The 23,278-nt window shown below is 40.3% G+C and overlaps 2 protein-coding genes across 3 annotated transcripts; one reads left to right on the top strand and one right to left on the bottom strand.

Annotated features, from left to right (window-relative positions):
* Positions 1–51: 51 nt before the first annotated feature.
* On the top strand, positions 52–3,057 carry OPN1SW (opsin 1, short wave sensitive; the record flags this gene model as incomplete). The annotated part of the gene is made up of 5 exons (XM_084230639.1): positions 52–406; positions 717–885; positions 1,224–1,389; positions 1,762–2,001; positions 2,938–3,057. The coding sequence occupies 5 exons, from the start codon at positions 52–54 to the stop codon at positions 3,055–3,057; spliced, it is 1,050 nt and encodes a 349-aa protein (XP_084086765.1).
* A 3,598-nt stretch (positions 3,058–6,655) lies between these two features.
* On the bottom strand, positions 6,656–19,773 carry CALU (calumenin; the record flags this gene model as incomplete). Of its 2 annotated transcripts, none has more annotated exons than XM_084229597.1 (6): positions 19,541–19,773; positions 15,116–15,309; positions 10,600–10,766; positions 9,893–9,953; positions 7,991–8,190; positions 6,656–6,760 (listed from the first exon to the last, which is right to left on the bottom strand). In XM_084229597.1, exons 1-6 carry the CDS (start codon positions 19,765–19,767, stop codon positions 6,656–6,658), a joined length of 954 nt encoding a protein of 317 aa, XP_084085723.1. In that variant the 5' UTR covers positions 19,768–19,773. The 2 variants fall into 2 exon arrangements, with proteins under 2 accessions (XP_084085723.1, XP_084085724.1); XM_084229598.1 differs by lacking the exon at positions 15,116–15,309 and adding an exon at positions 14,851–15,044.
* Positions 19,774–23,278: the final 3,505 nt, after the last annotated feature.

Genomic DNA, 23,278 nt, shown 5'->3' with positions numbered 1-23,278 from the left:
GGGGGTGAGAGGATAATCTATAAGAGGAATCTGGGGAGCGGGGGGCACCCCATGAGCAAGATGTCAGGGGAGGAGGAGTTTTATCTGTTCAAGAACATCTCGTTGGTGGGACCGTGGGACGGCCCTCAGTTCCACATTGCACCTGTCTGGGCCTTCCATCTCCAGGCAGCCTTCATGGGCTTCGTGTTCTTTGCAGGGACGCCACTCAACGCCACAGTGCTGGTGGCCACACTGCGCTACAGGAAATTGCGGCAGCCGCTCAACTATATTCTGGTCAATGTGTCCCTGGGGGGCTTCCTCTTCTGCATCTTCTCTGTCCTCACTGTCTTCATCGCCAGCTGTAAGGGCTACTTCATCTTTGGTCGCCATGTTTGTGCTTTGGAGGCCTTCCTGGGCTCTGCGGCAGGTAACACAAGGGGAGGGGCTGGGAGGAGGCCAAGGACACTGCTCCAGGACGCTACCCAGGGACCAGGCTGCTGGGCTAGAAGGGGCTCCGGAAGAGAAATTTGGGGGAAAGGAGTTTGTTGCTCTTTTGAATAGTGGGGTGCCAAGCAGCCCAGACTAGAAGTTTGACCCGTCCCAAACTCTAGCCACCCGCCTCCCTCCCTTCATCTCCCTGTGCCCACTCCACCTGGTCTCTATTCCTCTCTGCCAGGCTGGGCGGGCGCGGGGGCGGGGGGGTGCTGCCTACCCCTAACCCTCACGTTTCACCACAGGTCTGGTGACAGGCTGGTCACTGGCCTTCCTGGCCTTTGAGCGCTACATTGTCATCTGCAAGCCCTTCGGCAACTTCCGCTTCAGCTCCAGGCACGCGCTGATGGTGGTCCTGGCCACCTGGGTCATTGGTATCGGTGTCTCCATCCCACCCTTCTTTGGCTGGAGCCGGTGAGAGTCCAGGGCAGGGTGCTGACCTAGCTAGGCGCCCAGGTGGGTGTGGGCGGGGAGCTGGGTGTAGCACTGCCCGCTTTGACCTGTTTTTTAAAGAGCTGGTGTGGCAGGTGAGGGAAGGGGCTGTGGGAGACACATGCTACAAGTTTATTTTGCAAATAGGAACTGTAATAACCTCAGCTGGCAAGGGCAGAAGACGCCCACCCCCTGGCCTGAGTCTCTGGGCCTTCTGGGTTCCAAGCGGAGAAACCAGGACTCGCAGCTCCCACTCCAGTGCTTGCAGAGCCCGCAGGGACGAGCGCCCGCCTGGTAGCTGCGAGCTGGGTCTCTTCCAGGTTCATCCCCGAGGGCCTGCAGTGTTCGTGTGGTCCGGACTGGTACACCGTGGGCACCAAATATCGCAGCGAGTACTACACCTGGTTCCTCTTCGTCTTCTGCTTCATTGTGCCTCTCTCCCTCATCTGCTTCTCCTACTCTCAGCTGCTGGGGGTCCTCAGAGCTGTGAGTGGCTTTTGCAAGGGTGAGGGGCGAGGGGTCTGGGAGCTCCCTGTGAGAGGGAAGAGCAAGTGGCCGAGAGCACATCTGGCCAGGGCAGAGGGCTTATCTAAACGCAGTGAAGCCGGAGCAGGGAGAATGAAATGGCATAGTGAGTAACGTGGAGTCATCACTGATCAAATAGGGAAGGACATGACCAACGTCATAGACCAGAATTACTTCCATCTTGCCTTCCCCAAGGGAGAGCCAGAGGGACCAGGCTAGACCCTGGGACAGGAGAGACCATTGAAGGGGTGATCTCGTGCATGGAAGAGGGTGCAGAGATCTGAGAGTCGAGAGCCTGGGAGAAAAGACTTATTTTCTCTGTATCCTGCTCAGGTTGCAGCTCAGCAGCAAAAGTCAGCTTCAACCCAGAAGGCTGAGCGGGAGGTGAGCCGCATGGTGGTGGTGATGGTGGGATCCTTTTGTCTCTGTTATGTGCCCTATGCTGCCCTGGCCATGTACATGGTCAACAACCGTAACCATGGGCTGGACTTACGGCTTGTCACCATCCCTGCCTTCTTCTCCAAGAGTGCCTGTGTCTACAATCCTGTCATCTACTGCTTCATGAACAAGCAGGTAAAGAAAGCTCTCCACTCACAGACTGAGACCCTAGTCCGTAAGACGTGGCTCCTTCCTCACCAATGACTTGACCTAGAGAGCACTTTGGACTTCTCTCAGGGCTTCTAGGGGCAACAAGGGAAGCCGCTGGGAGGAGCAACAGGGAGGAAGGCGGGGTCAAGACACTAGAACCCAGGGAAGACAAAACTTAAAAGACTTAAAAACTGAGTTGCAGGATGAGGAGTGTAAAAGTTTTCAGGTTTGTGGAAAAACAAAAGATGAAGAGTTCTCTTAAATTTTTAGTCCTTCCATTTCATGGATCAATCCTTGCCCCTCCAACTGCTAGTCTGCAGGAGTGTGTGGGAAGCACAGGATTCACAGCACATGCATCAATCTCTAAACCAGCTCATCATCTGAAGGTATCAGGTGACCTCACCCCAATTCCTGAATCGAAGCTAAAGCAATCCCAAACTCATGATGAATCTAGCAGAGTTCCTGTCCTGGAGGGCAAGATGCCTACCTTAAGAATACTTTATTTCTTCAAGCCCGGATAGATTTCCATGACAATACTCAAAATGAATGTGAAACCTGTATGGAAACAGAATTAGAAGTCCCTTCCCAGTTGGGAGCACCTGACTGTGAATGTGGGGCGTGTGGGTGGACTCTGGGGCTGCTTCTGACAGTGAGCTTGGTGAGGTGGCTGGCTTGTGAGGGTCCCAATGGCAAGGCCTCAAAATTAGCCAGAATTCCTGCAGGAGCACAGCAAGTAGACATAGATCTAGTGAGCGCTCAGGACTGGGGAGACGTACTGAAAATCACCTGAGATACTGGGTACTGAGCATTGTGCAAGGCGTTGGGGATAAATGAGCTCTTTCTTCCCGTGCTCCCTCCTCATAACCTCCTCTGTGCCAGCCTGCCAAGGGGGCTCTCTTCCATCCTGCCTTTCCTCTCCAGTTCCGCGCTTGCATCATGGAGATGGTGTGTGGGAAGTCCATGACAGATGAGTCGGACATGTCCAGCTCCCAGAGAACGGAAGTTTCGGCTGTCTCTTCTAGCCAAGTCGGCCCCACCTAAGGAGCCCTTTTACAGCAATTAGGATTTTACACTGAAGGCTCTTTCTACTTTCTCGGGCAAAAGCCAAACAACTAACATCATAGAAAAAAGATGGAAAAAGGAATGATGGCAATTTTGGGAGCCAATTCTCCTGCTATTCCCTTCCTACCTACAAAGCTACCGTCCCAGTTGGGTCTTCTTCAGACTTTCCCAAAGGCCCCTTCAACAACCTGCCATTTCTATTCCCAAGTGGTACCATTCACAGCACTCGAAACGATGTCTACATAAAGGCTGTAAAGGAGTATGGTGATTTTTAGTTAATGGTTAATAATTTTCCTTTTCAGTAATTTTTTTTTTTTTTTTTTACTACTGGGAATCTGTTCTGAGATGACACATTCTAAACTAGAACATAAGAACACTTTAGACACATCCTATGGCGCTGTCTGCAGACTCTGCAGTGCGGGTTCAATCCGACAGCCGGCAAGAATCCCACATGGCGCAGCAGACCTCTCCTGTCTCGCCCGCTGCTCCCCTCAGCAGTGTATTTCAGCCAATCTGCCTGTTCTGTTTCCTGCTCTGTTTCTGGTGAATCCTCTCACCCCACCCCCCACACTTCTGGCCTGTACCCCAGCTCTTGTGTGCATAAATAAATCTTAAAAAAAAAAAAAATTAAAGAGACCTAAAGAAAAAACAAAACTCTTAGTAAGATCCATTCACGAATTTGAAAAACCTTGATGCTCTCTGCCAAGTCACTATAGCTTTGGCAAGGACAGCCAGACCCATAAGCCCCTGACACAGGATGAACTGTTCCAGGTGTTTCCTCCTGCAATCCCCTCCTATTTGGCTAAACCCAGTTATCTGTCTTAAGCATCATATTTATTAAAGTTAATAAATTCCTTTCATGTTTTCAAAATGAACTTGTACACCTTAATACCATTTATACAGTAGACCAAAATGTTAAAAAAAAAACCAAACCTGTCTTATACTTTATTTCCCAGCACCACCACCTGAAAAAAGAACTTTTTGAAATAAAAATCGAGACAAATGGTGTATATACTTTCAGGAATGGCTTCTGTTGGCTGCGAGGTAATTGTGCGGTGCGCACCAGGATTCTCTCCAGTTGTGGGTCCAAGAGAACCGGGAGGGAGGAGGGGGTACAGAGCTGAGAAGGATGCTGGACTTCAGACACAGGAAGGTGTAGCCAATGTGGAAGGCAGTGACTTCTCAGGGTTGGAGAAGGGGTATGGTAAATCTTCTAGAGAGTTCCTTTCCTACGACATTTTATAGCAACTGAAATTCTAATCAAGAGATCCATTTCTTTAGAGAATAAATGACATAATACTCTACAACGAATGTAAACAGTTTTATTTAGAAACAGATATGTACCTGTTTGCATTATAGAATATAAAACTTGGTTTACACTCTATAAAAAATAACCAATATCCAAATTCAAGAGAGCTAGCAGTCACAGAACACACTGGGGGGTGTGTAACTACTGTTCACCAGCCTCGAGCTTGATTTAAACCAAAAAAAATTACCCAGGGGGACCATTAGATCAGAGCACAATGCTGCTGCTGAGCAACCAGCATCCAGAGACTGCTGTCTTAACAGAGGAAGCTTCATGCTCTAACAGTGTGTTTCACATAGGCCTGGTTTCTCTGCACTTAGTGAGCCACGAGGCTCTTATCACAGTCATGATCTACCCTTTCTAAGTCAGAGCTGGTGCCAAGTTAATCATCTCTGCTCTTAACAACAACCACCATGTGGAGGTCAGAGAAGTTCCATCACCCTATACTGGGGTTAAACTTAAAAAAGTGTCTCCACTCTCAAGAGCTCAATGCAAGGCCAGGGTGAAGGTTCATGATATCTGGCTTTTTACCAGGTTGAGTACCCCACCTCAACATGACTGCGGAAGACCAAAGGGTATACCTAGATGCAGATTATAATAATCACCCAGCACCACCTGAATGTATTATCCAGAAAGATATATGAAATAATAAAGGTTAGATATACATATATTTATCTTAATAACCTGAGGGCTAAAAACTTGGAATACAATAATTCTTGTCAGAAGAGGGCAAGCTGTAAGAAAGGGACCAAAAAGACATGTGTGTTATTTAAAATATGGGTAAAGAGGAGTTGGGAACAGAGGGAGGTTACTTTAGTTCTTTCCACAATGTCCTTCCCTCTCTTTGTTAAGAATTGGCAATTTATTCATCCATGATAAACATTTCTTGGGGGTGGGGAGCAGTGAAGAAGAATGAGGGGGGAAGCAGGAATGGTAAGCAATGGTCCTCAAACCAAAGCGCCCTCTCTGTAGACCCACTCGTCTTTCAGTCTGCGCCCAAGCTCTTTAACTGACACAGAAACAGGCCTGGTAGCAAGTGGTTAGCATTCTGAGGTATGAGGATTCCTGGTAAATTCAGCAGCATGTGGTTTTTGGATACCAGCCCACAAGATAAGAACACTGCGACCAAGCTCCTGACTAATACTGCTCTTTAACCACTGTCTGAAAGAGAAAGGGAAGGAAAACCCCCACCACACTGGGAAGGTCTAAGTGCTGAGATAAGGTGATCCAAGTTATCTCTATTTTCTCTTAGGGTTTCTTAAGAGAATCCCATTCAGTGATCATCTCTCTTGCTAAAGGCACTTTCAATGACATGATTAGAAATGATATATTTTAACTGCAGCAAAAGCAAAAATATTTCCCGGAGCCTCTGGGAGAAATAGGAGCTGGATGGGGCACTTCCAGTGACTCAACAGGCAAGACAGTCTTGAGCACTTCAACAGATGCCAGAAAAAAGTGTGTGCCCTGAAAACACTCCTATTTTTCCTTTAGTTTTCCAGCTGCTGCTATGTATAGCTCAGTAAAGAGATCACCCTCACTACTTGATTGATTTTCAAGACACTGGCCCCACCTCTTCCCAACACAGCTGTGCTTGACAAAATTAGCAAACAGCTAGTCCTGCAGGACAGGGGGAAAAGGATGAATGAAATCAAACTGAGTCAAGTTTCTTACAGCACAGGAATCTGTCATTGCCCAGATAATGCCGGGATCAGTTGCTGAACCCGTAGCAAATGAATGGAACATGCTGGAATACGTGGCCCCCTACGACTCGTGGAATATAACTTTCAAGAGGCAAGATTAACTGTTCTCTCTCTAAATTGTGGTGTATATTCTTCCCATTTCTCCTTCCTGAGCATCACTTGTTGAGCTCAGGTTTAAAAAGTTAGTCAGTTATAAAAATTACATGGTAAGGGTTGAATGAGAAAGAGTGAAGGGATAATGTCTGCCTACAAGTGTGGACTGAGGATCTTGATCCTTCATATCATACTCCCAACCAGAGAACAAATACAAAAATAAACACAGCATGTTATACATAATACAAAGTGTAAATCTACAAACACAAGTGTACTAACGAGAGTTGTTCCTCAGAAGCTCGATTTTCCTCCAGGCCCTCAGAGAGGAGGAGGAGCAGGACGGATGGTTTTCGTTACGCCTTTTCATGTCTTAAAAAGTTTGTAATAAGTCTCAGTAGCGCAAACAAATTTCATGTGAAACCAGAAGCTGTAAAAATAAATTACTTTCGAAGAAATGTGGTTTTCTTCTGCCTACAGCTCAGAATTCATCATGTCGTACTAAGGCCTCACCAAAATCTGTGGCCTGACTGCCCACAAATAAATCATACTTGTCGACAATCTCCTCCTTGGTAAGCTTGCCATCCTGAAATGAGAGAAAAGAGTGAACTGATGCAGAATATATTTCCTATTCCAAGTTTACAAATACTGCTATAGAACAACAGGGACCAGTTAAGATTTAGGATTTTAATCCCCACTAGATTAAAGCTGAAGTCAATTTTTATCACCCATTTACACACACAGAGGGAGGAAAATAGCAATACATTTTCCTTATCAAGCAAGTTATAAGTAGGAGGACGATAGAAATAACATAGCTCAATGCGAGAGACATGGGTTTGTTTTTGAAGGAAAAAAATGCCTCTTTTCAAGCAAAATATTGGACACCTCCAAGATATGGTTAAGACATAGCCAAGAACTGAGCAAATACTTCAAGCGAATTAAGTCACTGCTCAATAGGAAAAACAGTATCTGCTAATATCAAGCATAGCCCTCACCTCCACTATGTCCTAAGCCACCAGTCAGATCCAGACACAACCCCCAAAATTATTTAGGTCAGATTCCAGAGGGATGACTACATGAGTTTCCTTTTCTCACAATATCAGGACACAGCACTTGGCCACAGAAGTGACTGAGCAAGAACTCAGACTGACCCCTAAAAGGGCCAGATGACCAAAAAACAAACAAACAAACAAACAAACAAAAAACCTAATTGCATGGAAAGTGAAGATTAAAAGAATGTTCAGAATACTGAAAATCTGTATCTTTTAGCTTTATTTTCAGCTTAGTCTTAAGCAGAACATTCATATCACTGAAAAAGGTGATAGTGCCATTCTTTTAATGAACAGACAACTTCAGATAATTGATCAAGGACAATTTTAATAGGCTCCAGAGAAATGCTGATTTATTATCCACTACAAAGGACTTAATTTTAGAAAAGCATATTTGATTTAAGAAGCTTTTAGTAGGCAAAAATAAGCCTGTAATAGGTAAAAGTACAAAGGAAGTAATAAAAGAAAAAAAAGCAAAGAAAATTTCCAGGTGATCCAAAGTTAACAAATGATGCATGCCAGGCACAAGCTGCTCAGAGGATCTTTTCTGAAGCCTAATTCTCTGACGCCATGAACACTCAGCTAAGGGATTTTTAAAATGAGATGAGACGGGCAGCAATGCTCTGTAAGTTTTCAGTAGCCAACTTCAGAACCATCACAGACTCAGATTTATAATTAACACCTTAAATGCTCTAGAATAGGAATTTTTAAGGTAACCCCCTAGAAGTTCAAATTGACCCGTATAAAATTGTTTGGGCCCAGCTTACCTTGTTTTGGTCTGATTCATAGACTAGGTGTCGGGCTTCTGCTTCTGCATGATCATAGTCTGAGGGGAGAATCCAGTCTTTGGTTTCTTCCTTGTCCATCTTTCCATCACGGTTCTTATCTCGAAATTCAACAAACTGTTCCCGTTCTGTTTTTACCCATTCTGGCTCATCGGCATTGCCATCATGGCTATACATGTCACCTGTGTGCAGACATGGATACATAAGATAGGATTGTCTTTTCCCAAAGACTAAGGTGAATCTGGCCTCACACCCATCCTCCTCATTCATCTGTTTGGAACCTACAAGTGGTTACAGGGGCATTTTCGGCCACAGTCCTTAGAGAACAAGGCATTTGCTTGAGGCTTTATGATTGATCACGCAGCAAGACTATTTCCAGATGTTGACTTTTGAGTGATATGAGAGGAAAGAGGGTCTTTACCCCTTAAAAACTATGCAGAAATAAAGGGAGATGACTGACATCAAGAAAGGTAAAGACTAACTTTTGCAAACACTGTTTCCTACAGTCCATTTCACTTCAAAGGAGCTAGTTAAACCCGACCATTGGCTTTTAGAAAGGTGCTATTTTAAATTCTCAAGGAAATGTGTGAAGTGTTATGCTATGAGCCAAAACTGCCTACCATTTAATTACTATGGAAAGTGCATTATACCAGTGACCTTCAATTGGGGTACACCGGGAGACAAAACACTGTCAGAGTGCATAGGGAGAGGACAGTTACAAGAATCAAATTCTAGATCCTTGACTTCCACAGACAATTCTCCTGAATAAGTGATCTGCCTAAGAACGCGCCTTCTGCCTTCCTTTTCACAATCGAGTCACCTTTCTTCCACTTTGTAAAGTGGCATATTTTCATCCCTCTTAAAACTAGTAAGCTGTAAAAAGCTCCAAGATGAAGAAAAAGGGACAATTATTAATCTCAGATGTGAGAACGTATATATCTGAAAACCTGTAACATGGGTAACAGATTCTTTTGCATGTGAAGAGGGTTCTAATTCTTTGCTTAGAAGAAAAAATTGAAGCAGGGTCTAACTGAGCTTCTTCTAAGAGATCACTGAAAATAATTTTTGATGATAGACCACAGTGATTTTTGGTAGATAACTTAAGAGGAGTGCTAAGAATTGAGTGACACTGTTATTACAAACCTTCCATTCTATGATCAGCTTTTTTATGTAAGTAAATAAGGTCTCTTAGCATTCCTCTAAAAAAAAAAATTGGAAATTGACACTGAAACATGCTTCTCTGTAGCAGTAAGTATTTGCCATCTGTGGATATCAAAACTACTTGAGAAAAGAACGTATTAAAGAGATATATTTTTGTAACAGTACAAATATAAAATGTATGTTACTTTGTTCAAGTGTGTATTAATACCATAACTGTCACAGATAACAATTATTCTCACATTTAAATTTATATGCGTAATTTTCTTGCAAAGACAGTGTTGGGGTGATTTAAGGCTTTCAAGATAAAATATAATGGGACATATTCTGTGGGGAAGTAGATTGAAAATGAATTTAAGAAGAAACAGGAATATTGTAAAATTTCCCATTGTTAGAGAACTATTTCAAAACAATACTTGTTATTATACATCTCTGTAACATTAAACAAAAAACAAATGCAAGCAGTAATGCCATGTTGTTAAAAGCAAAATATTACCATTTAAAAAAATATAGTACTAAATAGCCACTTTCATTTTAACTATTATTAAATGCAAAAGTAGCAGCTAACATTTACTGAATTCCTATTATAGCCTACATATCATAAAAAGCACTCTACTTATATATTACTCGTTTTATTATGAAAACTTTCAAACATATACAAAATAGAAAATAATCTTAAGAATTCCCATTTATCAGCTGCTTCTAAGGAAAACACTAGAGACTTACCGATATACTCTTCTAGATCAATGAAGCCATCAGCATTCTTATCTATATCCTCCATTGTTTCCTAGACAGAAAATAAGCCAAGACTATTTTGGTCTCTGAATAAGGTTTAGGTAATTTTACTTACTCATTAAACACACATACATGCTTGCATGTGTATGTATGATTTAACTGTAGGAAAATTTCTAACTAATAAATGGTAAAATACTATCAATTTTTTAATACTTCAACCTAAAATAACTATGGTCTTCCATGAAGGACACTGACACTGCTTACTACTGAACTACCCCACCAGCTGACGTGATACTCACAGGAGGTGTGCCCAGTGAGTATGTCTACAGCTATGGGCTATGTTCTCAGGAAACTGTCTTCCATAAAAATTCTTCAATACCACTGTTATTACTCGTATATGGTCACTGGTGATGGGATTTAAAAAACCAAGATTTTCCTTCATACTTACAATGTGAAGCTACTAGCAAAATGGTAAAATAAATTATCTTATGATAAGCACTATTATACTCAATAAAAAGTCTAAGGCATCTAAGATAAATGACTTGATCAAGGTCACAGAAAAAATAGAGTGAGAGCTTAGACTCTGCATCTGGCCAGCACCTGCATTCTTCTAAATACAGAGGAAGGCTAAACGAGAAAAGACAGCAAGCACAGTAAGAGAAACTGAACTTCCACTGAGAAACCTTGCTCTCACCTACCTGTACTACTATATCTTTCATGTAGTCATACTCCTCAGGGTGCAGGAAGGCTGTGAACTCCTCCTTTGTGGCAATCAGGTCTCCATCCTTGTCTGCCATTTTAAATCTCCGCTCATCTCTAACCATCATTTGTTTATAGTTAAATCCATCATCAGGGTCTGGATCATCTAGAAAATAAAAACTTATATTAAGTCCAAAAAAGACCTTCTGGAGCCTCCCCAGTGGCGCAGCGGGTTGAGCGCAGCACTGTGAAGCTGTCTGCAGCCTCTGCAGCGCCGGTTCGATTCCCAGCCGGCCAGGGAGATGCCCACATGGTGGGGCAGACCTCTCCTGTCTCGCCCGCTGCTCCCCTCAGCAGTGTACTTCAGTCCGCCTGCCTGTTGTTCCCCATTCTGTCTCTGGTGACTCTTCTCACCCCCTGCACCTCTGGCCTGTACCCTAGTTCTTGTATAAAAATAAATAAAACTTAAAAAAAAAAGAAAAAAAAAGACCTTCTGAAAACATGAAAATGTGTGGCCTAGGGAATCAATTTCCAAGAAAGATAAACCAAGCAAAGAAGAAATAAATCAACTGATTGCAAAGGTAAAATTGCAGCAGTATAAAGACATTCAGTTTTGAGCTAAAGCTCTGGTAATTAGCAATCTTAGTTTCAAATTGAAAGAAAATGCCATTCAACTTGGGCCCTGGCTCCTGGACTGCAGAACCCAGTGTGTAACGTTAACGCTTCACTGTTCGTGGTACTGAGACTTCTCAAGGGCTCAGGTAGCTGAGGGATAGTGCTGGTTCTGAAGTCACACTGTCTGGGTTTGGATCCTAACTCTACCACTCCCTTGCTGTGTGACCTTCAGCAAGTAACTTAGCTGTGCTTCAAGTCACTCACCTGTAAAATGGGGACAACAATGGCTTCTGTCTCCGAGAATTGTCATTTGGTTTAAATGAGCACATAAATCTTAGTTAAGAGCTTACAATAAGTGTCTGGCATATAGTTAGCTTTTAATAAATATTAGCTATTGCTATTTTTATTAAACATTGGGCTTTAAACATTAAGAAGCTATATCAACGAATTTCTATCCCGTTATAGACCAGTTTGTTTCAAACAACAAAACATCACCACTTTGAAAAGAAGTATTTTAGGTTTTTTTTTTTTTTAGCAAACTCAACTACCTTAAGTTATTAGTACTGTTTGCCCCCCATTAATATAAAATTCAAGAAAATGCAAACTAATCTAGAGTTAGACACTAGATCAGTGGCTGCCTAGTAAGGGGGATGGGAATGATGTTTATTTACCTTAATTGCAGAGATGGATTCACTGATGTGCATACATGTCAAAACTCATCAGATGAGCACTTTAAGTATATGCAGTATACTTTATGCCAATATAATAAAGTTGTTTAAAAAGTATTAGATTACAACTATATTGAATTTGGAGCTATCCATCTATTAGAATGTTGAACTGCACATGCAAAACATAGTGACTGAAATCAAGCAGTTTGATTAGTCTCTAGATTTTTTTTAAAAAAGATTTATTTATTTATTTACAGAACTGCGGTGTAGGCCAAAGGTGCAGAGGGTGAGAGAATTCACCAGAGACTGAGTGGGGAGCAGAATAGGAAGATTCACTGAAAAACACTGCTAAGGAGAGCAGTGGGCATGGCAGGAGAGATCTGCTGTGCCATATATGGGTTAGCTCCCTGGCCAGGGACTGAACTCAGGCTGTGGCAGTGACAGTGCTGAGACTTAAGCTCTAAGCCACCAGGGTCTCTAAGTTCTTAATGCAATTTAGTTTCTTTAAGCTGAAAAAATGTGATGGCATTAACTGCAGATAAAGGGGGGAAATCCTTTGAATGTGATTTGCTGTATGGAGCACATAACAGATGAGAAGATACTGGGTTGTCAGAAAAGTAATGATGCATTTTTTCTGTTTTCATAGAAAACATTAAGAAAATACAGAAAATGTCATGACTTCTCCGACAACCCAATATTTTGTAAGGCAAAAAATACCCATTAACAAAAGAATGAATGTTCCTGCAATATACTGATCGAATTTAAAAAAGACAGGGCACTAGTTTTACAGAAAGATCACAGGGCCCCCTGATGATAGTACATGTCTGACTTTTGATGCCATGTGTTAAATCTTTCCATACTTTAAGTGCAGTCAAAGAAAGTACTGGTCTATTTTCAGTGTTGAGCAGCTTGAAGTTTCATTCTTCAGTAAGACAGCTTATTGAATGATGAGGCTTTGGGGAACCCTATAAGTGTATACTCAAAGCCAAACTAAATCAGAAATGGAGAATTTAAGGAAAATTTATCACTTTTCTCAAACACTTAAATCATCACTTGTAAATAGTTTCAGTACCAACTATGTAACATACAATAGAAAGATAACAGAAGTTAATTTATTAACTAGTATAACTAGATTCTTAACTAAGAGCACTCCCCTCCTCCTTAGGGTAAAACTTAGGGACTGGAATCAAGCAGTTTGAGCAACACACACATATGTAAGAATGAAAAAGGAAGATATATACTTTATTTTAAATGACTAAACTTACGTGCCTATGGGCACTGCTCGGAGTACCGTTATCTATCCTGAGCACCATTCTACTGTGCCTGTCAGCTAGCACAGTTTGGGGTAGGCTCTTAATCTAGTTTTGGTAGTTTAGGCAGGGTAAATTTTATTTCATATTTCACTTGTGACACAGACAGTGTTAGGTTTCCTTTGGTGGAAAGCAGGTTTACGATGACAGATTTTAATTAAAATCTAAGGTGATTTATACCCGAACTCAAAACTGAATTAAGAACACACGATCACAAAAACTCAGCACTTCTATAAGACAACTCACTACCTCCGGAAGCTCTTTCCACCAGGGAAAGATGCCTTATAAAGACATTGCTTCTCCAGCCAGTAGCTTCAGTTTATGCAAAGTCTCACTCAGGAGAAATACCCATTACATTGAATCACTTGCCATGAGAGGTAACAAAGTCCTCAACAGATTTTTATGCACATAATCATAGAGGTTAAGAGTCTGTGTATGATTAAGAGTTTATGGGCAGCAAGTGGATGCCTAGGCCTGAGCTGAGATTTATTAACACACCATTCTGCTTAGATCACCAGGAGCTTACCATTTGCTTTATAATTCCAAATAAATCATGAGAGTGATGGGTCTCAGAGAGTGAGCGAGAAACAAGGATGTTGCTCCATCTACAATGACTTTAATACACGTGTTCGTAAAATGTGTGATGGGTATGTTTGGCTCTTTTGGCTAAGTATCAAGCATGGAAAGAGACTGCCACTTTATTCTGAGGAATGAGAACAAGCTGGACACAAAAATAAGTCTCTTCACCAGAAATGTACTAAGTCCTGTAATTAACATGGACAGCTGGCTATCCAGTGGGGAAAACAGACCACTGTACACTCACAGCCCGTTAGTGGTGGTAAGTGCCTGCCTGCTGTGACCCTGACTTCCAGGATAAAAGTGCAAAAAGTAACATTTATACTTTCTCATCTCAAATTGTAACCATGTACAATAGAGGAATTTCACTAACAAAACCCCAAGCCATCAACTCAGCAAGATCACCACCTAGCATCCGGCAGCAGGCAAGTGTAATAAGTAAAAGAAAATTACTAACAGGTGGCCCCCACACACAAACTACCAAATCAACAAAAAGCAATCAAAGTCACATTTACTTGCTTTGAGGCATTTGCAAAGCAGGCTGATAAACTCATGTGCCAGAGGAAAAAAAAGAAAATTTTCATTTCTAAACTAAAAGCAGACATACTGAAATAGTTAAATTTTATCAAGGAAAGCTATTCCGCTTGACCCTTATTTTTGTAATTTTCCTCCTATTCTCGCCAGTTATAAAGGAATCTAACTTGGCATGAGTTTCAAGTCCAACACTTTAATGTGACCACATCAATGAGCTATCTCAAAGCCTCTTGCTTGGCATTGTCGGAACAATGCAGTCTTTTAAAATGAGAGCTACTCCAAAATGATCTGAGAGATGTTAGAAAGAAAAAAATGGCAAAATAATCTGAAATGCAAAAGAATGTACATGATGCCAGAACTCACAATACCACAACTTAACAAATCTTAAAAATATATTATGCAAATTTAAAATGAAAAGAAAGGAAAATCAGTTCAGCATAGAACTATTTAAGATAAACACAATCTCTTCCTTTCCTTTACTGAGTGACCCACTTGTTTATTTGATTCAAGACTATGGTCTCTGCTGGGCTGACATCTTGCCCCTTACCCAGGTAAGTGCCATAAGTCACGTTTCTGTACTCATCCCAGGAGATTAAGCCGTCTTGATTCATATCAAAGTCCTGCCATTGGTTTTCAACATTGTCATATATGTATTTCTTCTGGGCGCGCTTAATCCAGGCTTTCAGCTCCCCCTCCGTCACAAACCCATCTTTATCCGCGTCTATTTTATCTATAATCATTCTACAAGACAAAACAGTTACGTTTCAAGGCGCCGGCTCCACAAAGCTTTCCCCCAGACAGCAGGGACCTACCTAAAACGTAGCCGTAGGTGGCATTTGTATACTCCTCCCAGGAAACGAGGCCGTCCTCATTGAGGTCATGCCCCTTCCACTGTCGCTCTACATCCTCGTAAATCCAGCGCTTTTGTGCAAACTTAATCCAGTCTTTGAGCTCATCCACAGTGACAAACCCGTCCTTGTCGCCATCTATTTTACTTACAATCTTTCTGTAGAAAATGCAGAGAAATCCAGCAAGAGGTTAAAAGGACACAGGACTCTGGACTTAGCCAGGTGTGTGCTGTGACCGTAGGTGTTGCCCAGGGGGCTAAAGCAATGGAATAAAAAAGTTGTCTCCAAAACAACAATTCCAGACAGGCAACTGAAATTCTTTGCTTTGTGGCTCATTACTGGTCTGTAATGAGTCATTTGGATGAAGTAAATATGGTCCATGGCTGGTGCACTTGAATCCAGACACAAACCCAGCCTATCCCTTCTAGAAGTGGGGTTTAGACTATGGTCAGAATTCTGGAGTGAAAATCCATTCGTATCTGGGTTCTCTACTCTTCTTCAAACAAATAAAGCTTTACAGCTTTACTGTTTTGGAAGACTTTCAATTTCTTGGTAAAAGAACCATTAATATGATTTTTTTTGCAAAAATCTGAACTAGATTTTAAAAAATTCATCAGCTTTTAAGAATAGACAACATTCTTATTAAAAATACAGATATCTATAATAGTTCATGGATCATTTATATGTCAAAACAAGATTATTTGGGAAAAAAACAGAACAGGTACACAAAGAAGTAGCATGTTTACTCTTAAAAAAACAACTAGCAGCTTATTACATGCTATGGTGAATTTGATTTCTTACATATAACCACAAAAACAGAGAACAATGAGGGAAAGATGTAGTAAGAATGTGTATCTCTAAGACAATGTTAATTAGCTGAGAGGGTTAGAGTGCAGATGATAAAGCAAAACTACAAAGTTTAAGAATTGATATAGTTTGCCCTTTATGAGCTTCTTTCTTCTAGATCTGTCATCTCAATTTAAGGACTTCAAACTATGTGTAAATGAAAACTCCTGTTTAAATACGCAGTCACCTACTTAGGGAAGCTAAGACAATTGACACAAGTCACATGAGTAAGCAGCCTAGTTTGAAATAGGAAGTTTAACTAAAAGCTTCCAACAAAATCAAAATCTTGGCATACTCCTATGCACTGTTGTTTGCCGGATTAAAAAGGCAACAGCAAATGTACCCTCTTTCCAGTCTGCATTCATTTGATAAATACATTGGAAAGTAATCAGAGTACTAGTGTCACTATGAAACAGATTCATCTTGAATATACTGACGTGGCATCAGTCCTGTTACTTAAATCCTATAATTAACAGAGAATGTGTAACTTTGTAGCTTTTGTTCTAAAATGTTAATAGAAAAGGTAAAGCAACTAAGAAGTCATCCCCCTAATACCCTCCATCTACATTGACATAGGACAAGAAAATATTTGCAATTTTAATCCTGTATAGAGTTTAAACAATATCATCAGATTAAATTATACCAGTATGAAAAAGTTCCAGATTGTTTATAATGGGGATTCAGTTTGTGTCCACATAGTACTGGCTACCAGTAGTGCCAGTGTTATGAGAAAAAGTCAAAGTATCAGACCTCCCCCTCAAAGAAAATTTTAAACTATTACAAATAGCCTAAACAGTAGGATTTCTTCGATTAGAAAGAAAAAAGGCATATGACTGTTCAAGATGGGCTTTTCTTAATGAAGTTGGCTGTTTATTCCAACAGAAATATTCCAAATGGCTTAATCCAGAGGCTGGCAAATTCTTTCTGAGAGTAGACAGATAGTAAATATTTTTGGATTTGTGGACCACATATAGTCTATCCATATCCTTTCTAAAAATTTTTTACAACCTTTTAAAAACACAAAAGCCGTTTATGTCTCACTGGCAATCCAGCTTGCCAGAAGTTTTTAAAGTACACTGGGAGTGAGTATACATCTTATTTTAGTCATGAAGCTCTACACTCTGATCTTTAAAAGCCTGTGTGAAGTTATGATGCTAACTATACTGTATGTATTCTGATGACATACACATAAGTATGATGCCACAAATAAACATTTATCCCAGGACAGACACAATACACTTAGTGACCTAATGTTATTTCTCCTAAGAGGTAACGCATACCTCTATATTTCAAAAGGCATAAAGCAAACTCTTGTTTCTTAAGAACCTGAGTCAATATGTGGGCTCCAAGAGGGTTCCTTTACAGCATGCAAAATTTTATAGATATTTATATGCAAACACTTTCCTGAGGAAGAATCCTTAGCTTTCATTAGAAATCCTTAGCTTTTCATTAGAATCCCAAAGGGGCTGGGCTTTTGACCCAAAACAGGATGAAGTGAAGTACTCTAGTTCTTTTCTATAGCAAATATATCAAGGGTAAGAACTTTTTTATATTAAGGACCATCACCAAAAAACAAAACCTCACTGGAAGGACAACTAAATGAAAATTAAGTATACCTTAGCCTTTGGGAGAAAGGCGGGGGGGTGGTGGTGGTGGTGAGGAGAATATACATGTAAGAAAAATATGCTACTGTCAATATTCTTTTTTTCTCCCAATGACTACAGGCCTGGTGGTGTGGTGCACCATCAACATTCTTAAGAAAAAGGAACCAAAAATTTTATATTAAAATTGATTTTAAATGCTTCCTGTGGTCTTTTCATATAGTATAAAGATTGTAAAAGAGTGACTTTTTGCCTCGAAGGGCATGAACGATGATTTTCTCTTCTAATAATGACTTGCCTTATATAGATAGATGGAAAAGGGGATAATCTGTTGTTTCCAACTTCTGGTGTACAGTCATTACCAAAAAAAAGGTTTATAATTACCACAGTGAAAAAGTTAAAAAAAAGTTCACCTGTAATTCTTGCTTTCAACACTATGTCTCCTTATAAAGTCGGGATCGTTTGTCATATCACCAAAATTTAGGAGATAGTACCGAGTTCATTCATACATCCCATGCAAAATGTGATTCTAACCATCTTAGTCTAATCATATATGGAGCCTGCTCTTGTGTCCAACTTTTGATTAATATTTAATGAGAAAAAGGAACATTTTTTTCCATACTGAAAACTGCCAGCAGAGCCATATTCATCATAGCTCTGGAAATCCAATCTGCAAAGAGCCAGAACATCCTGATTGACACCAAATCTAAGGGTGCTTTATTATTCAAGAGTAATTCTGAGAAGGCAGACATGCAGATCAAAATGTGGGTTGGACATGCATGTTATTAACAGCAAGATATGAAGAGAGAACACCCTCATGAGAAAACACCCGCATGCACCCCTATTTTCCCTAGAATGTTAGCACACTTAACAGATTAAAATTCAAAGTGATCATGGTCTCTCAGAAAAGCAACCTAACAGAAGACCGACTCTTTAATGCATTTGTTTTCTGTATCTACTTTTAAATGTTATGGGATAGTTGCTCATTCTACATAGCAAAATCTTTTTACCATTTCTCTCAGTTTTGAATAGTAAAATATTGTACCTTTCAGTCAATGGGTAAACCAATTTATTCTCTTCCAAAGCAGTCTTATATATAATATCTTCTAATCACAGCATTACCTGTGATGGGCAAAGTATTTTTAGAAATTGCTATGTGGTACAACTTTCCAGACAGATCTCTTGAATATCATATAATGCACAACTGCAGGAACAGTGCTTGTTGAGGAAAATTTTTCACTAAATTAATCTGTATATCCTTAAAATGCATTTATTTTTTTTGAAGAGTCGAAAAAGATATTCTCCAGCCCCCAGTTAGAAATAACCAACTGGGATTCTCCCAAGTCAGCTCTTAAGATGCTTAGGCGAGTCAAAGAACTGGATTGTGGCCCACTTATTATTGAAACAGCAACTCATACTCTTACATCAAGACATTACTTGTCACATCTTCTAAAAAGCAAGGTCTGTATGTTTATTTCTTTTAATTAAACATTTGAGAATGAAACCAATGAGGGTGAAGAACATCCTGGAAAATCATAAATGTCAGAGCAATTTAGTCCAGGGGTCTATAATGCCATTTATTATCCACTCTAAGACTTGGCTTGGGCAACAATGAATAAATAGATCACAGATAATTCTAAAAAAATTAAAGGAGCAGAGATGTGAAATCCCCATGTAATCTTCCTTTGGTATCAAATGATGCAGTTTAAACTGGGTCTTGTAGCAGCTGGTACTTTTACATAAAAAATAACTTTGCTTTGTAGAATGAAATACAAACTGTAATTTTATTGCGAAATATATGAAAGCAAGCACTTTATTAAATAGCAAAGATACAGGTCAACACAGCTTTACTGAGTGACCAACTCAGAAGAGGAAAGAAGGAATGAGCTGATGTATAAATAAATGCTATTACCCTCACCAGCCCCGAGAGCTGGCGCCTTACCCAAGCCTTTCCTTGCTCTCTTCTGGTGTCAGCTGATCAAAGGTCTTTGCTTCTTCAGCACCCAAAAAGGCATCATGGTCATAATCAAAACTCTGAGCATCATTGTGAACCTTATCACTGAGCTGCTGCTCATGGTGTACACGGTCCTTCTTTTCTGTGGGCTTGCTCAAGGCAAAGTCTGTGCACAGGGACAGGCACAGGCACATAAGAAAATGTCGCAGGTCCATGATAATCAGATCTTAAAGAGAAAGAAAGGCAGTTAATTCAGGAAGGAGTATGCATAATAATTAACAAGAAATTAAATTAGTAAAATTAATTTGATAAGCAAATCTATACAAATCACTTAAATTACCCCCAAATGCTATTAATTTATAAAATAAGTATGGCAGAATAAGACAACTTTCCAGTCTTATGGTGAGAAATTTTCACCAGCTTCCTGTATCTGATTCTATACTAACAAGCAGTTATAGCTAAAATGTCCAACATGTAAATAAATCTCCCTTCAAAAGACATCAAGGTAGAACTTTAATCCTTTTGCTTTAAAAGTGAAAGGAGGGGCCTCCCCTGTGGCGCAGCAGTTGAGGGGTGGGTTGAGAAGCTGCCCGCAGCCTTTGCAGCGCTGGTTCGATCCCCAGCCACTGGGCAAGGGTCCCACATGGCGCGCAGACCTCTCCTGCTGCCCGCTGCTCCCCTCAGCAGTGTACTTCGGTCCTTCTGCCTGCTCTGCTCCCCGCTCTGGCTCTGCTGAATTCTCTCACCCTCCTGCACTGACTGTACCCAGTGCTTGTATAAATTTAAAAAAAAAAATCTTAAAAAAGAAAAATGAGGTCACAATAAATTAGGGAATTAGTCTAATCTAATAACTAGTGGGATCTTTGGACACAGACACAAAGAGAAAAGGAAAATGCCATGTTGGTGTGAAGCGCCTACAATTCAAGGAACAGAATCCCAACAAGGACTGCTTGCTAGAAGCTAGAAGAGGCAAGGAAGGTGCCCCTGTGGCGACTTCAGAGAGGTGTTGGTCTTGCACACCTTGACTTCTAACTTCTAGTCCCTAGCTCTGCAAGAAAATAATTTCTGCATTTTAAGTCAGTTTGTGGTTATTATAGATCCCTAGGAAACAGCTTGTGGCTACAGTACAGAGGGACACTGCCATCACATGAATGTTGAATGCATTACCATGTCCTCCTCTGCAAATTAAACTAGCTAGACGTCCCCTCTCTAGGATGTCAATGATAGAAATATCTAGTCTAAGGGTTCACATTTTATGTGAATTTTTTTAATTATAAAAAAACTTCCAGCATAGCTTCTCACCAGTGGTTCTGAATTCAGACTGCACCCTGGAATCACCCAAGGAGTTGTCAGATAATATGACCACTGCATCCCATCCTAACCATTAATATTTATTAAAGGCAGCCAAGTCAGGCCTCCCTGGTGGCACAGGTTAAGGTCTCAGCGCTATCAAGCTATAACGTGCCACTGAAGCGTGAGTTTGGCATGAGTTTGATCCCCAGGCAAGGAGCTAACCCACATATGACATAGCAGACCTCTCCCGTCTCTCCCATTGCTCCCCTCAGGAGTATATTTCTGTGAATCCGCCTGTTCTTCTCCCCACTCTGTCTCTGATGAATCCTTTCAACACACCCCCACACCTCTGGCCTACCCCCCAGTTCTTGTATGCATACATAAAATCTTAGAAAAAAAAGCAGCCAAGTTAAGAACCTCTATTTTAACCAAACTCTCAGTCACATTAATAACTTAAGAAATATGTTATATTAAGTATACTTAATATGAATAAACTGCATATATCTGATCTTGCCTCAAAATTTTGGGACTAGAATAAAGAGAGCAAATTGTGTTAGGGATTAGGAAATTAATCAACAGACTAACTCTGTAACTCTGGAATAGTAACTACAGTATATTACATTATAAAAGTACGTTATAAAGTTAGTTATATTAGCATAGATTTATAGATCCTTTTGGATTCAATAAACTAAGCACAGCTCACAGTGAACATGCTACATAAAGATTCCTTTAAAGTCTCAGGAAAGCAAATAAAGAAATATGCTCAATTCTAACACAATCTAGAGAGCTGATAATACAAAGGCATAACCCGAGGCCTCAGTGAACAGCTTTTGATCTGGGAAAGCAACTCAGTGGGGGAGGCTAGTAAACTCCTCAAATGGCAGAGGTGGCGCCATCACTAGAGTAGAAAGTGTTCTAGAGTAAACAGGACATTGCCAATCAAGCAAACAGAAATACAGCTAGAGAGATAATGGGAGGGGGCCACACCACAAGTGCCCATTTTCAAAACAGTGACTCTTAAGACATATGAAAACCAATTAGAGCAAGCAATATGAAAGCAAAACTACACACTTAGAGAAAAAGGAAGATGATGGTACTTTTCTTAAGCTGTTCCAGCTAATGTTAGAATTCGGCTGTGCTATCCTGTTGAAATATCAAATCTGTATACAAAGATACTTGTATACACATATTCAATGATGATAGTTTATAATGATAAAAATGGAAAATAAACTAGAGAATTAGAAAATATATATTAAAACTGTATTATGGGACACTACACAGAAGTTAAAAGTGGTGACTCTGCACTGAAACTCATATCTCTATAAACTCAAATCAGAAACTCTACAGGAGTGATAACCCCCATAGAGAGATGAGAGCAGGAGGTTGGAGTGAACTTTAATACTATATTCTGCTGTGCTGTCTTTTCTTTTTTTTTGTAAATGAGCACACACTTGTGTATTACTTTTTAAGCAGTATTAAACTCTTCAATATTCAGTAGGCAAAGCAAATAAAATAGGCAAAGCAAATATTTTCAAGTCATTTCTCCAGATTGAAAAAGGAATCTACAGGAAGAACACCTATCTATTCTTAAGACATAAACACTATTTAAAAATAAAACATATTGCTTTAGAGTGACACTCTAGTCTACACTTGGATAAGATCAATCAAATGATGGAACAGTAAAGAAAATTAGAAATTTGGTAGCTCTCTTAAATGGCAAAGGGTCTTTAGGGCAACATGAAACTTCCATCTCAAAGTACAAATAATTCTTCAGACAAAATTCTTTAGACTAGGAACAAACTACACATTGTTGACATTTTGTCATATATCCAAACAATATCTGTAATGTTACAGACTTACAGATTCAAGTAAAATCAAGAGTCACTACAACAGCAGGTTTTCCTTAATGCCCATTAATTAGGGGATGTCATATTTAGGAAAATTCTATAAATGATTAATTACGTTCCCAGAATAAAAAATCCTAACCTTTGTATAAAAACTTTCAGAAGCTCTTACAAGACCCAAATGTTACAATATGCTTTAACAGTATCCTATCCAGGTCTCAAAAAGGGCACTTTACAAAGTTTTGATACATGTAACACATAGAAATGCAACATATTGATTCACTGATTTAGAAGGAAGAGTACACTTAAGTTTGAGACTTAACATCTTGATTTAAGAATAGAGAACAGCAGATTAAAAATTAAGTGGTCTGGTTTTATCATTTATCCATCATTTTCCCCCTCCCTCTCCTCAGTTAAACTCACTATCCTACCTTGTTACAGGCTCCTTCATTCTGTGAATTGATACTTCTTAGATCACCACAATTCACTATCAGTCTTGCTCAGACCTTGCTCTTTCCTTCTTTCTCCCAGTCTTTAGGAGCTGTCTATGTCGCTCACTAATTCCTTAACACCTGTCACCCTGAAATCT

This window comes from Talpa europaea (genome assembly GCF_964194135.1).
Source record: "Talpa europaea genome assembly, chromosome: 3".
In the NCBI taxonomy this organism is placed as follows: Eukaryota; Metazoa; Chordata; class Mammalia; order Eulipotyphla; family Talpidae; genus Talpa; species Talpa europaea.
This window is presented reverse-complemented; position numbering and strand designations above follow the sequence as displayed.